The sequence below is a fragment of the Vipera berus genome, assembly GCF_964194415.1.
Source record: "Vipera berus genome assembly, chromosome: 2".
In the NCBI taxonomy this organism is placed as follows: Eukaryota; Metazoa; Chordata; class Lepidosauria; order Squamata; family Viperidae; genus Vipera; species Vipera berus.
The window spans coordinates 207888915-207901491 of NC_138203.1; the positions used below are offsets into that span (position 1 = coordinate 207888915).

The window sequence follows — 12577 nt, forward strand, 5'->3', positions numbered from 1 at the left end:
AGGCTCTGCTAACAATTTTCCCCCTTTGCTTCTGTTTGCAGACCCAAGGAATCGCCATGTGGTCCTACTTCCTGAGAGCAGTTCCTGAAGGCCAAGGCTGTCAGATTTCCATCCTAACAAAACAGTGACAATGAGAAACTGTTGGTGTTTTTATCTGGGAAAGGAACTTTGAATGGATTTGCCATGGTGACATGAAAAAGGACCAGGATGGATAATGGACTGTCACAGGGGCAATTCCATAGGTTTATGGCCTCTTTGTGAAACTATCTCCAGTCTTTCCTGAGCTGAGACCTGGAGGGAGGGAGGGGGGAAGGGTGGGTGGGGTGGGGAAGGAACCTGAAAACTCTTTTCCAAAGCAAGGATGACTTTAGTAAGGATCCGGAGGAGCTTCCGGCAGGTGTCTCCTCAAGTGGTGCTCTTCTTACTCTTTGCCTTTTGCCTGCTCAGTGTTTTTGTCTCAGCATATTATTTATATGGATGGAAGAGGGGACTGGAACCCTCTGGGGACATCCCCAGCCCAGACTGTGATGAACCGAAGATTGCTCCTTCACGCCTGCTACCGATAAAACCCATCAAAGTGGTAGATTCTTCACGGACTGATCCCTTGGTCCTTGTGTTTGTGGAAAGCCTTTACTCTCAACTGGGACAGGAGATTGTGGCCATCTTGGAATCTAGTCGTTTCAAATATCTGACAGAGATCGCTCCGGGGAAGGGAGACATGCCTACGTTGACTGACAAGGACAGGGGGCGCTTCGCACTTATCATCTATGAGAACATCCTGAAGTACGTGAACCTGGATGCCTGGAATCGTGAACTCTTGGACAAGTACTGTGTAGAGTACGGTGTAGGAATCATTGGCTTTTTCAAGGTATTTCGAAGTTGAGAAAGTGTTTACTAAAACAACGAGAAGAGAAGAAGTAATATACTGGAGATAAGATTTGAGCAACAGTGAAAAGCAAAATGCAATGTTAGCCTATTCCAGGGGTCAGCAACCTGAACAACAAAAGAGCCACTTGGAACCGGTTCCGTCACACACACAAAAAAGTGGGAGCCGCAAAATGTGTGTGCGCCTGCGTGCACGCATGCACATGCGCAGAACAAGGCAAAATGTGCACGGACGAAGGCAGCAGCTCTCCAAACGGGACGGCAGAGGTTTGGAGAGCTGCTTCCGCCGCCCCGTTTGGAGAGCTGCTGCCTTTGTCAAACACGGACAAAGGCAGATGCTCTCCAAACGGGGCGGCAGAGGTTTGGAGAGCTGCTTCTGCCGCCCTGTTTGGAGAGATGCTGCCTTGTCAAACACGGACGAAGGCAGAAACTCTCCAAATGGGGTGGCGGCGGTTTGGAGAGCTGCGTGGAAGGCAGCAGCTCTCCAAACCTCCGCCTCCCCGTTTGGAGAGCTGCTGTGTTCGTCCGCGTTTGAAAGAAACACGGATGAATGCAGCAGCTCTCCAAACGGGGAGGCGGAGGTTTGGAGAGCTGCGCAGCTCTCCAAACCTCCGCCTCCCCATTTGGAGAGCTGCTGCGTTAGTCCGCGTTTGAAAGAAACACGAACGCAGCAGCTCTCCAAACGGGGAGGCGCTGCGTTCGTCTGCGTTTGAAAGAAACACGGACGAACGCATTCGTGTTTCAAACGCGGACGAACGCAGCACCTCCCCTGCGTTCGTCAAACATGGACAAAGGCAGCAGCTCTGCAAAGGGGGCAGTGTAGGTTTGGAGAGCTGCGTGCGCAGCTCTCCAAACCGCCGCCGCCCGTTTGGAGAGCTGCTGCCTTTGTCAAACATGGACAAAGGCAGCAGCTCTGCAAATGGGGTGGTGTAGTTTTGGAGAGCTGCGTGCGCAGCTCTCCAAACTGCCGCTGCCCATTTGGAGAGCTGGACGAAGGCAGCAGCTCTGCAAACGGGGCGGTGTAGTTTTGGAGAGCCTTGCGCGCAGCTCTCCAAACCGCCACCGCCCGTTTGGAGAGCTGCTGCCTTCGTCCCACTTTTTTTCCAGAACGGCAGAGGAGGACAGGGAGCCGCAGGAGACGGCTTAAAGAGCCGCATGCGGCTCCGGAGCCGTGGGTTGCCGACCCGTGGCCTATTCCTATTGCACAGCGAACTATGAAATTTCAGGTTGCAGTTCTCTTTCCTGATTTCTTGTGAGAGATGATTCTTTGTTAATATTCCCCAAGGTCTATTTGTGGTTCTCTGCAAAAAGACAGTGAACTGAGTAGCTAAGCATCCTTTATTTTTGACATGCAGTGTTGTTTGATGTCTGTACATCTCAGAGGCAGAGAAATACTTCATACCTGAGATTTTAAGGCCAGAGGCATGCAACATGATATTGTATATCCTAAACAGATATTTAACTGTGTCTACAAAATGTCCTGAAATTAGTTTACTTCACATTTTATCCATAAAATTAGATGGTAATACAAAGCTAGTGTGAGAAAGCCTTCTCCTAGCAGATGTCTCCATAGTTACTGACCTGAATCGTTTATCTTCTTCGCATGGTTATGATTGCTGGGAAGAGTGGGAATCTGAGACTCTTAAGAGGACACCCAAATAGCTCACTGGCTTGACTAGGGAAGTCACCCCCAGGCAGAGTTAAAGATGGAGAATTTCCAGAACCATGGACCCTAAAAACCCAGACCCATTCAGTTTTGCCTAGTTTGGAATGAACTCTGTCCTCCTCTATTCAGACCCTCACTATCTCCAGGTACTGGGAAAGGAGCATCACTTGATTAGCCTAGGCAGAGATGTCCGGCTGAGTACCATCCGCCTACAGATGATCTTCCCCAGCTGCTTCATGTAAATGTTAAATGCAGCCCTGGGGTGCCCCAAAGCAGAGGCCTGTAGTGGCTCAACATTTCCCAACACCAACTAGAATCGGCCCTGGAGAAAAGAAGCAACCGCCATAACTCTGTGAGCTCCATTCCTAGAAGGATATCATGATCAGTGTTATGAAAGATCACTGAAAGATTAAGGAAGTACAAGATAAATGTAGCACCCCTATCCTGGGCCCACCAAAGGTTATTGTCAAGCATATCCAATGCCATTTCAGCACTGGCTTGGACTGGATCCTGACCAGATAATATGTTTTTTTTTTCTTTCTAAAGCCACTGGAGCTGTAAGCCAATTATCTTCTCAGTAACCTTCCCCCCAAAATTCCAACTAGTTTTGTGGTCTAAGATGGAACTAGAACTCAAAATTTCCCAGTGTTTAGTCTACTTCTTAATCAGTACTACACTTGATCTGAACTAAACTAAGATCATAATAAAGGTTTTGATCAGTATGCCAACCTGGTTGTCTGGAAGGTGTTTAGGTCACAGGATTTACCCTGGTTGACTAATATACTGCTCAAAAAATAAAGGGAACACAAGATAAGACATCCTACTATTAAATACAGTACATTGTGTTGTTTAAGTGTTCCCTTTATTTTTTTGAGCAGTATATAAGCAAAATCTCTCTCTCTCTCCTTTCTTTCTCTCTCTCCTTCTCCCTCTCCCTGAAAACATGTTTTAATTCTGTAAGACTTCCATTGAGAGCCATCCATATCTGTCCCCTGAAAAGCCATTTTGGGGGTAAGAGTAAGAGAGGACATTAATGGACAAAGAGCATACTTTGACTCTCTCCTTAGAACAAGTCTCTTAAGTCCCTTATTTGATTATGTATTGATATTTTTTTCCCCTCTTGCAACACTTTGGATCAAGGGCAGTGCCATTATTTATTTTGCATTAGCTTAATGGCAGAGACATGCAGCCAGATGCTATGAGCAGCTCTGGACTCTATGAGGAATTAAATGACCCATCATAAATTTAAATCCTGACATTTTATAATTCTCAGAGTGCATGAGCACTGGATTCTTGCTGTCTGCAGCAAATCTTGAAACAAGTAACCTATTCATTTCTTATTAGGTTGCTTGTGTCTGCTCAGAGAAAAATGCCATCTGGAGTTTGAATGCTAGACAGCAGATCCGCCACCCCCAGGTTTATTGTTTTGTCATATTCAGCGTCACATGGAAGCGCCTTCAGGATTTCTGTTCTCTGTGCTCTCCTTCCCTTCAATCTGCTGATATTTAAATTAGAGATAAGTAACGACTGTAGTTTTCACTCTTCCCCTTTTATAACGGGCAGCTCAGAGAAGGTTTTTTTTAAACAAATATGGTGACACTAGTAAAATAATTAATTTATACAGTTAATTAGCCCAACCCACTGCAAAGGGTTGTTGTGAGAAAGGAGGCAGCAATATTCTGTATGCTTGCCACCTTGAGTTATATATAATCTGGATTCTTCTTCTAAAAAAAGATTCATGTTAAAACTGGTAATAAACTGCTCCATATTCCATTGCAAACTGGATCTTCCGGTTGCTGACATGCATATACCAATGACAGTTTTTTATGATTTGACTGAAGATGGTAAATGTGTTGACTGTTTTAGGAATTTTGCTTAATCAAGACCGAAGTGCTTCTAAAAGGAGGCTCTGGGTGGGGTCATCAGTTCTGGCAATATGGTGGGGGCGATGGTAGCAAAGTCCACATTCTGGATAGATATGATCATTGGTTTGAAAGAGGGGTAAAAGTGGCCATTTATGTTAACACTGAGCTGCCCTCTCTCAACAGAGGGGGAGGGATAAGACACCATCTCTCTCCCACCTACAATGTAGCCTTTGCAGCCGTTCCAAGAAGCTTCCACCTCCATTTGCACTCTTGATACCCTAAGGGCACAAATAAACCCCCAAGTGACCTCAAGAACTCTCAGGGAGCCTGCTGACAACCAGATGACTACAAAGAAATATGATCCTTCCACCACCCCCCACCCCCACCACCCCGTCCGATCAGAACTAATTCTTCCATTGACCCCACATCCTGTTAGAACCAATGAAGCTTCTCGGATGAGAAGCGAAGCATATGCTTCTTCCTCAGGGGAGGAAAAACCCAGTCCAGTTGGCCTTTTGAAAAAGCACCTTTGGGACAACTATGACTTGGATGACTGAGAATAGCCACAGACATAAAAGTTACAATAGTAAGGTCACCATCCATGCCTGTAATAACTTTCCCTACCAGTTTATATTGAAAACAAGAATTTAACTCTGGCTTCCGGATGCTGCACGAAAGCTTTTGAATGGGGAAGCTATTGAATCACACATCTCTGCTCAAAGTGTTAAGCATCCTTTGACCTTTTAGTTTGAGATCGGACATGCTAAGCAACTGGGACCCTGGAGGCGCATTGTGCTTTCTGAAGAGTCCATTGAGCAAATAAAGATGTTGTCTCCTTGATGGTAGGCTGAAACTCTCTTTGCTTGTCATTGTTTTTACTGTTGCCTGACAACTTCCTGTCTGAAGTTGTCATTCAGTTCATGTGATCTCTCTACAGGCGAACGAGAACAGCTTACTGAGTGCTCAGCTGAAAGGTTTCCCCCTTTTTCTCCACTCCAACCTTGCACTGAAGGACTGCAGCATCAATCCCAAATCACCACTGCTGTACATCACGCGGCCCAGCGAGGTAGAGAAGGGACTTCTTCCCGGGGAGGACTGGACAGTCTTCCAGTCAAACCATTCCACATATGAGCCAGTCCTCCTTGCTAAAACCAAGTCAGCTGAATCCATCCCACACATGAGCATTGATGCCGCCCTCCATACCACCGTCGTACAAGACTTGGGACTCCATGATGGTATCCAGAGAGTCCTTTTTGGCAACAACCTCAACTTTTGGCTACACAAACTGGTCTTTGTGGACGCTGTTTCATTCCTGACTGGCAAGAGGCTTTCACTTCCCCTTGACCGTTACATCTTGGTAGACATTGATGATATCTTTGTTGGGAAGGAAGGCACACGAATGAAGGTGGATGATGTCAAGGTAATTGTTTTTAAACCAGCATATTGCTCTTTGTTTTAGGGTGGTGGGTTGATGTGGGGCCTGTTGACCCTTGAGTTCATTTCATTGGATGAAAAGTTTAAATGGGTTTCATTAATGCTCAGTTCAGTGACCTAGATCCCAGAATGCTTGTTTCTTGTTCTATCTGCTAGCATATAGTTTGGATTACAGGTGCCTAAATTGATCTAGCTATAGATAGATGCACATGCACTAACACAAAACACTTTGCATAAAACAGGAATGTTCTATATGTGAGATACTAGACAATTTTTGACATCAAAATGCAATTTTCTCTTGAAGGGAATTTGTTTTGAGGAGATTAAGAAAAATAGTATTTTAGAAGCAACTGACCAGTAAAGCTCTGATCTTGGTCAGATGTTAATCACCAAAGGGAGGAGGAAAGGGGGAGACGGGGGAACCTTTGAGCCGTATAGCAGACATTGCTAGTTAGAGCAAGATGTTTTTAAAAAGTTTTATTTCGTGTCATTTGCTAGTTTTAGAAGAGCAGCAAGGAAAAACATAAATCATACAATCTGCCTAGAGTTACCCTGTGGTAAGATGGGCAGATAATAAATTTGATAAATAAATACAATAAATTGCCTTTTAAATTACTAGCCATTATTTTTCATAGTTTAACAAAAGATTTTAACATATCTCAGGGGTCCCCACTACCGGGCCGCAGCCTGTTTCAAACTGGGCTGCGTGAGCAGCAGGCAAGCAGGTGTGCACAAAGCTCCGCTCACATAAGGAGCAAGCGCTTAACTGGAGGGTGCATGTGCTCGGGGTGAGGCTCTGTTTGTGTGAGCGGACAGCGCTTGCGCGTGAAGCTCCATTTGTGAGAATGGAGCTTCATGTGGGAGCACTTCCCTCTCGCACAAGTGGAGCTTCATGCACGAGCACAAGCACCTGCTGACACACAAAGCTCCATTTGCACAAGTGGAGCATGCACATGCCCACTGCTCGTGCCAATGGAGCTGTGTGCACATGCGTCCGCCTGCCACTAGCATGCCCCCCCTTGCCTGGCCAGGCTGCCAAAGTGGAAAGGTTGGGGACTGCTGCTCTAGATCAGACATGTCAAACTCGCAATGTCACGTGATGTCACGCGACGTATCGGAACTTTTTCCCCATTGCCGGCAGTGGGGTGGGTGCAGTTTCCTCGTGACGCATCCATCCCGCGGGCCGGCAGTTTGACACCCCTGCTCTAGATAGTCATTTAAGTTTAATAAATGTGTATCCGTCAAAAATTGAAATAACAAGTGTTCCCTAACTAAAGACTCAGTTTGGGAAGATCTAAATGTGCTGAATGAATATTTAACAATTTTTCCTTATACATCTCTACTCCTAAATAGAATTTATCTAATGGATATCCAACGTGGATATGGTTCATAAAAGATATCTCAAGTAAATTTAAATACCTGTTCATATCAGAAAGGTCTGAAGATTGCTTTATTAATAGTGATCTCTGAACTTGGATATTGCAGAATACATCTGTAGTTTACAATATAGCTGTCCTGTAAAACAGGGGTCCCCAACCCCCGGTCCATGGACTGGTACCGGTCCACGACATGCCAGCAACTGGGCCGTACGAACAAGCAAAGCCCCATCTGCGGGATGCAGGCAGCACACAAAACCACACACCCTCCGGTCTGCAGAAAAAACTTTCTCCACGTAACCGGCCCCTGGTGCCCAAAAGGTTGGGGACCTCTGCTCTAAAAGTAAACTTCTAGTATGCATGTGAATTAATGAAATGCATATATTAATACATGAACTAGCATACATTCTGGTTTCACTTTATATGGTAGCATGGAGCTTGATGTTGCCTAGCTTTTATTTTTTAACTTCTAGGGCAGTATAAAATATTTTTCAATACATAAGAATCTCCTTCCTCTCACAGCAGGAACTGTAGACTGGACTACTACAATACCTCGTATGACATTCAGTCAGGTATTGCAACTCTAATGTTAATGTTAGCAACAACAGTTCAAGAAGAAGACAAGGATGCTGTTTGCACATTTCGTTCTTGAATATGTTGTTGAATGTTTTTGAAAGTCAATAGACGATGGCCAGCTTTTCATAAACAGGAATATCTCATTTAGAATTACTCATTTAGGGAACCAAGTGATAATTAAATAACATTACAGTAATAGAATGCTCAAGATGTAGAAATACCACTGTAACCATGACTCAAAGTTATTTCAAATTTGAAGAAAGATTATGCGAATGTGATCAATATCCATGATAGAATGTCCAGAAACTTCCAATCTTGTGAGTAATTGAGCAAGGGTTTCTGCTATCTGCAATAATCCATAGTCATGCAGTAATTCATGCTATATATATGGGCTTTTGGCAAAAAGAATGGGAAATTAAAAAAATAACAGAATTAACAGAATAATAGAGTTGGAAGTTCTTCTAGTTCAACCCTCCAGCTGGGGACTTACCATTTTAGACAGATGGTTATCCGATCTCTTCTTTAAAACCTCCAGTGATGGAACACCTACAACCTCCGGATGCAGTATTCCAGGTGTGGCCTTACCAAGGCATTATAAAGTGGTACTAACATTTTGTCAACCTCTGGCTGAAAAGCCCAACCTGGCAAAACACCAGATCTATTGCATTCTCTAATGCAGGGGTCTCCAACCTTGGCAACTTTAAGACTTGTAGACTTCAACTCCCAGAAGGCTGGCTGAGGAATTCTGGGAGTTGAAGTCCACAAGTCTTAAAGTTGCCAAGGTTGAGGACCCCTGCTCTAATGTATACTTTAATGAGCAATAACAAACTGGTAGGATTAAAGTGAAGCTAGCTCTGAAGAAATGGCGGGAAGCAATTAATTAAAAGAACGAAACTCTCCCTCCCCTCTCTGACAGTTCAGGTCACATTGTCCAATACATCTTCCAGCAATTGTTATGAGAAGAAACGTCAGTTCGCCAAAACAACTCTTCAGTTGCTTTGGCTCTCATGTTGATAAGGACACCTGTGGATTCAAACCTCTCCCCCTCCCCTTCCCACCCTGTTGGCAAACTAGAAGCACGCAGCGGTCCTAAAGCCAGTAGGTTTCGTAGCTTGACACACTTCACATGATGTTGATTCTATCACCCCTGTTAATGCAACCTAGCACTGCATTGCAGGTTATGTAAAGCTACTCTTTTAAATTCTCTTTTCTCCATCCTGTAGGCTTTGTTTGATACTCAGAATGAATTACGTACCCACATCCCAAATTTCACCTTCAATCTGGGCTACTCAGGGAAATTTTTCCACACAGGTAAGAATACAATTCACAAAGTTTTCTTACTAGGCTCTCCAAACTTTTATTCTCTGTGACTGGTGAAAATTTACCTGATATAACTTGAATATTTAAGTATCTTAAAGCATTATGGTAACAGTAAAAAGGTAAAGGTAAAGGTTCCCCCGCACATGTGTGCTAATCGTTTCCAACTCTAGGGGCCGGTGCTCATCTCCGTTTCAAAGCCGGAGAACCAGCACTTGTCCGAGGACATCTCCGTGGTCATGTGGCCGGCATGACTAGATGCCAAAGGCACACAGAACGCTGTTACCTTCCCACCGTAGTGGTCCCTATTTTTCTACTTGCATTTTTACGTGCTTTCAAACTGCTAGGTTGGCAGAAGCTGGGACGAGTAATAGGCGCTCACTCTGTTACGCGGCACTCGGGATTCGACCCGCCAAACTGCCGACCTTCTGATCGACAAGCTCAGCGTCCTAACCCACTGAGCCACCGCGTCCCTCTGTAGGAACCTCCAAATGTAATATACAACTCCAGGCAGCCTTTACTATCTTTTATGACGTCTAAGGCTGTTGAGATGTGTACTTTATAAACCATCGGAAAGGCCACAGGATCTCACCTCTGGATTGAGTTCTGGACATGGAAATGACAGTGTTATATTTCTGCTCTCTCTACTTGGGGAGATCTAAGATTTTGGGGTTAACTTAATCCATGTAGTGTACTCCATTTAATGCTGCTCAGTGTAGAAGCTTTCAGATCGAGTGGTATGATCTTGTGAAGCTCTGCGTTCGTTCATGGCTTAAACATTACTTAGCGATGATGGTGCTTTGGTCCTGGCAGGTACAGATGCGGAGGACGAGGGAGATGACCTTCTGCTCTCTTATGTGAAGGAGTTTTGGTGGTTCCCCCACATGTGGAGTCACATGCAGCCTCACCTTTTTCACAATCAATCAGTGTTGGCAGACCAAATGGCCATGAACAAGAAGTTTGCCGTGGTAAGGAAGACACTGTCCAGGACTACTGCTGGGGGGGGGGGGGTAGGGTTTTATGAAAAACAAAGGGATCGTTTCACCACGTAGAATTTTTAGTGGCTTACTTTTTATCTAGAACAAGTGGCTGTAACAAGTAATCATTGCAAAATGAAAACGAGAATTGCCAGAACAGTGTTGACAGCACATGAAAACCACTAAAATGAGAAAGTCTTTAAATATTGATTTGTAACCAGTTGAATAATTATTTTAGGTAATACAATCTGAAGCATTGCATCAATGAAGAGTGGAAGGTTTGACTAACAGAGGTTCCCACATTGTTTCAATTAATGTTCTTCGTAGTAGTTCCCAAATTGTGTGCTGCTATTTTTGTCCTTGTATGTGTCTCCTGTAGCTACTGATCTGCAGCTGCATTTTTTTTACTTTTCACATATGCTAAAAACAAATAATGGTTCCTATGACACCATTCCAATATCTGTTTAATGTATGGCTCCAGTAAATAGCATACTATTGCCCACAAGTCTCTGTTTTAAATTTAAATTGTGATTTTTGTTACTGAGTAACTATTCTCTCCAAAATTTAATCTCCCCAGAACCACACTGATGGTTGCGTTGCATGTGAGCTCTCAACATTGCTCTAAAATGCAGTGGTTGCCTGGAACGTTCTTTTTCCTAGTAAGGACATACAGAGACAAATAGTATCTCAAAGTTGACTCAGTTCCACACTAGCATTTTTTTCTAGTTTAGTAGTGATTTGTTCCTAGTGCTCCCCAAATATTTCCTAGTGTACTGTTGTCTTTTTTTCCTGTTCTAATTTTTAACATTAAGCATATTCATGCTGCTCCATCACATCCAGATGCAGATGCGTTGGAATGTGCACCTGTAGCAGCAGAGTGGGAAGATTGGGCCAACTGAGAGCTTTCCCAGAGAGGGCCAGATGAAGAGACTGCATGATCCAAAGCTGGAGGGGAGAGTAAGGAAGAGATTCAGGGCAACCGCTCGCTAGAATCTCTCAGGAGATATATCTAGTAGTTTAGAAAGTTATAGCTTTAATTTGGCAAGAATCTGTCCACTGCAGGTGTGCAAATAAAGGATTGAACTTGATAGGATCTCACTGTCTTGTCTCTGGGCTTGGGCCTGACATTAGGAGGTGTATGTTAAAATATTACTATACTACTTTCAATTGAAAAATATCCTGAACCCAGGTTATTCAGTCAGTTTTTAATTCCAGCGCTTTTGCTAGGTAATTCCCAACATCTTTCAGCACAGTACTTACCTGACCTTGTGAAATTACTTTCTTTTCAAAAAGAGCCTGTAAAATACTTCTTAGGGGTATGAAGTTTTGGAAGTGTTATTCACACTTTTACATTAATTAACAAAAGCTCAGTTAAAAGGGAGAGGAAAACAAAGCATAATATTGTAATTTTGCAGAAAGCACTTCTTAAGCTACAAATTTTCCTTGGGTTACAATGGCAATTGGGATTGCTGTTGTTAAGTGATGCAGTTATGAAGCATGATGTCAAGTAACCACGTCACCTGGAGAGAGACAACAATCCCCATCGCTGTTCTTATCCCAAGAGATTCAGGTCGTTAAATGGGAAGTGATGGCACTTCCAGATAAGGAGCACAGGTTGCTGTGGGACAGGGGGGGTGTAGGTGGGAGGGTACATGAGAGTTGGAGGTGAGGTGAAGCCCAGTGCAAGGCCACACATTAGTACAAAAAAGCCTGGGGGTGGATGGCATAGTTTGAGTGCAGGAGGGCCAGGGGTAAGGAGTGCAAGTGCAGGAAGACCGGGGAGATGGCTGGCGTGGAAGGAGCACAGGAAGATGGGGGGGATTTACCAGAGCGACTTGCAACTTTACCATTGGCTTCCCTATTCATGGGAAGTCAGCAAGGAAGGTCGCAAATGGCAATCATGTGACCATGGGATGTTGCAACGATCATGCGTGAGCTGGTTGCCAAGTGCCCAGATTGTGATCTTGTGACACCATAACTTTGAGGACTGATTGTAACTACAACTTGTTCAGCATTGTCGCAAGTTTGAACAGTTGCTGAACAAGTGGTCAGTAAGGGAGGAATACACACAGTGTAATCCAATACTTTGAATTATTGCCTAGCAATTATTCATATTCTGTCTACAACATTGGGTTTTTTAAACTGCTGCTTATTCAAATGTGTTTTTGACAGTATTTCTTCATTTCCATAAAAGAATTGTTCAGATATGAAGTAGAATATTTTTCAGTTCAGCAAGGCAGAAATTTAGTATTTGTTCACTTAACTATCTCCTGAAAAACTGTGAAGCATGATGATTAAAAATCATTAGGCTGGTTCTGTACAAAACCGGCTTTAAATTGGGCATAAACGCCTGCAGAAAAACAGGAAACAATAAGGCTTATGTAATGCTAGTTACTCAATCCACTTCCTGTTATGACTAATTCAGCGAGAGCAAAAAATTCACTTTGAACTATATCTTAAACTAGAATTCCATTTGGATTG

General features: G+C 43.8%; 1 protein-coding gene across 1 annotated transcript in view; it reads left to right on the forward strand.

Annotated features, from left to right (window-relative positions):
* Positions 1–361: 361 nt before the first annotated feature.
* Positions 362–12577, forward strand: part of NDST1 (N-deacetylase and N-sulfotransferase 1) — a gene marked incomplete at its 5' end in the record, with an annotated part of 49222 nt that continues 37006 nt past the window's right edge. Inside the window, 4 exons of the mRNA XM_081317686.1 lie at positions 362–868; positions 5354–5836; positions 9026–9113; positions 9933–10087. Of these exons, the coding sequence (XP_081173812.1) occupies positions 362–868; positions 5354–5836; positions 9026–9113; positions 9933–10087 (1233 nt within the window). The remainder of the gene's footprint in view (positions 869–5353; positions 5837–9025; positions 9114–9932; positions 10088–12577) is intronic.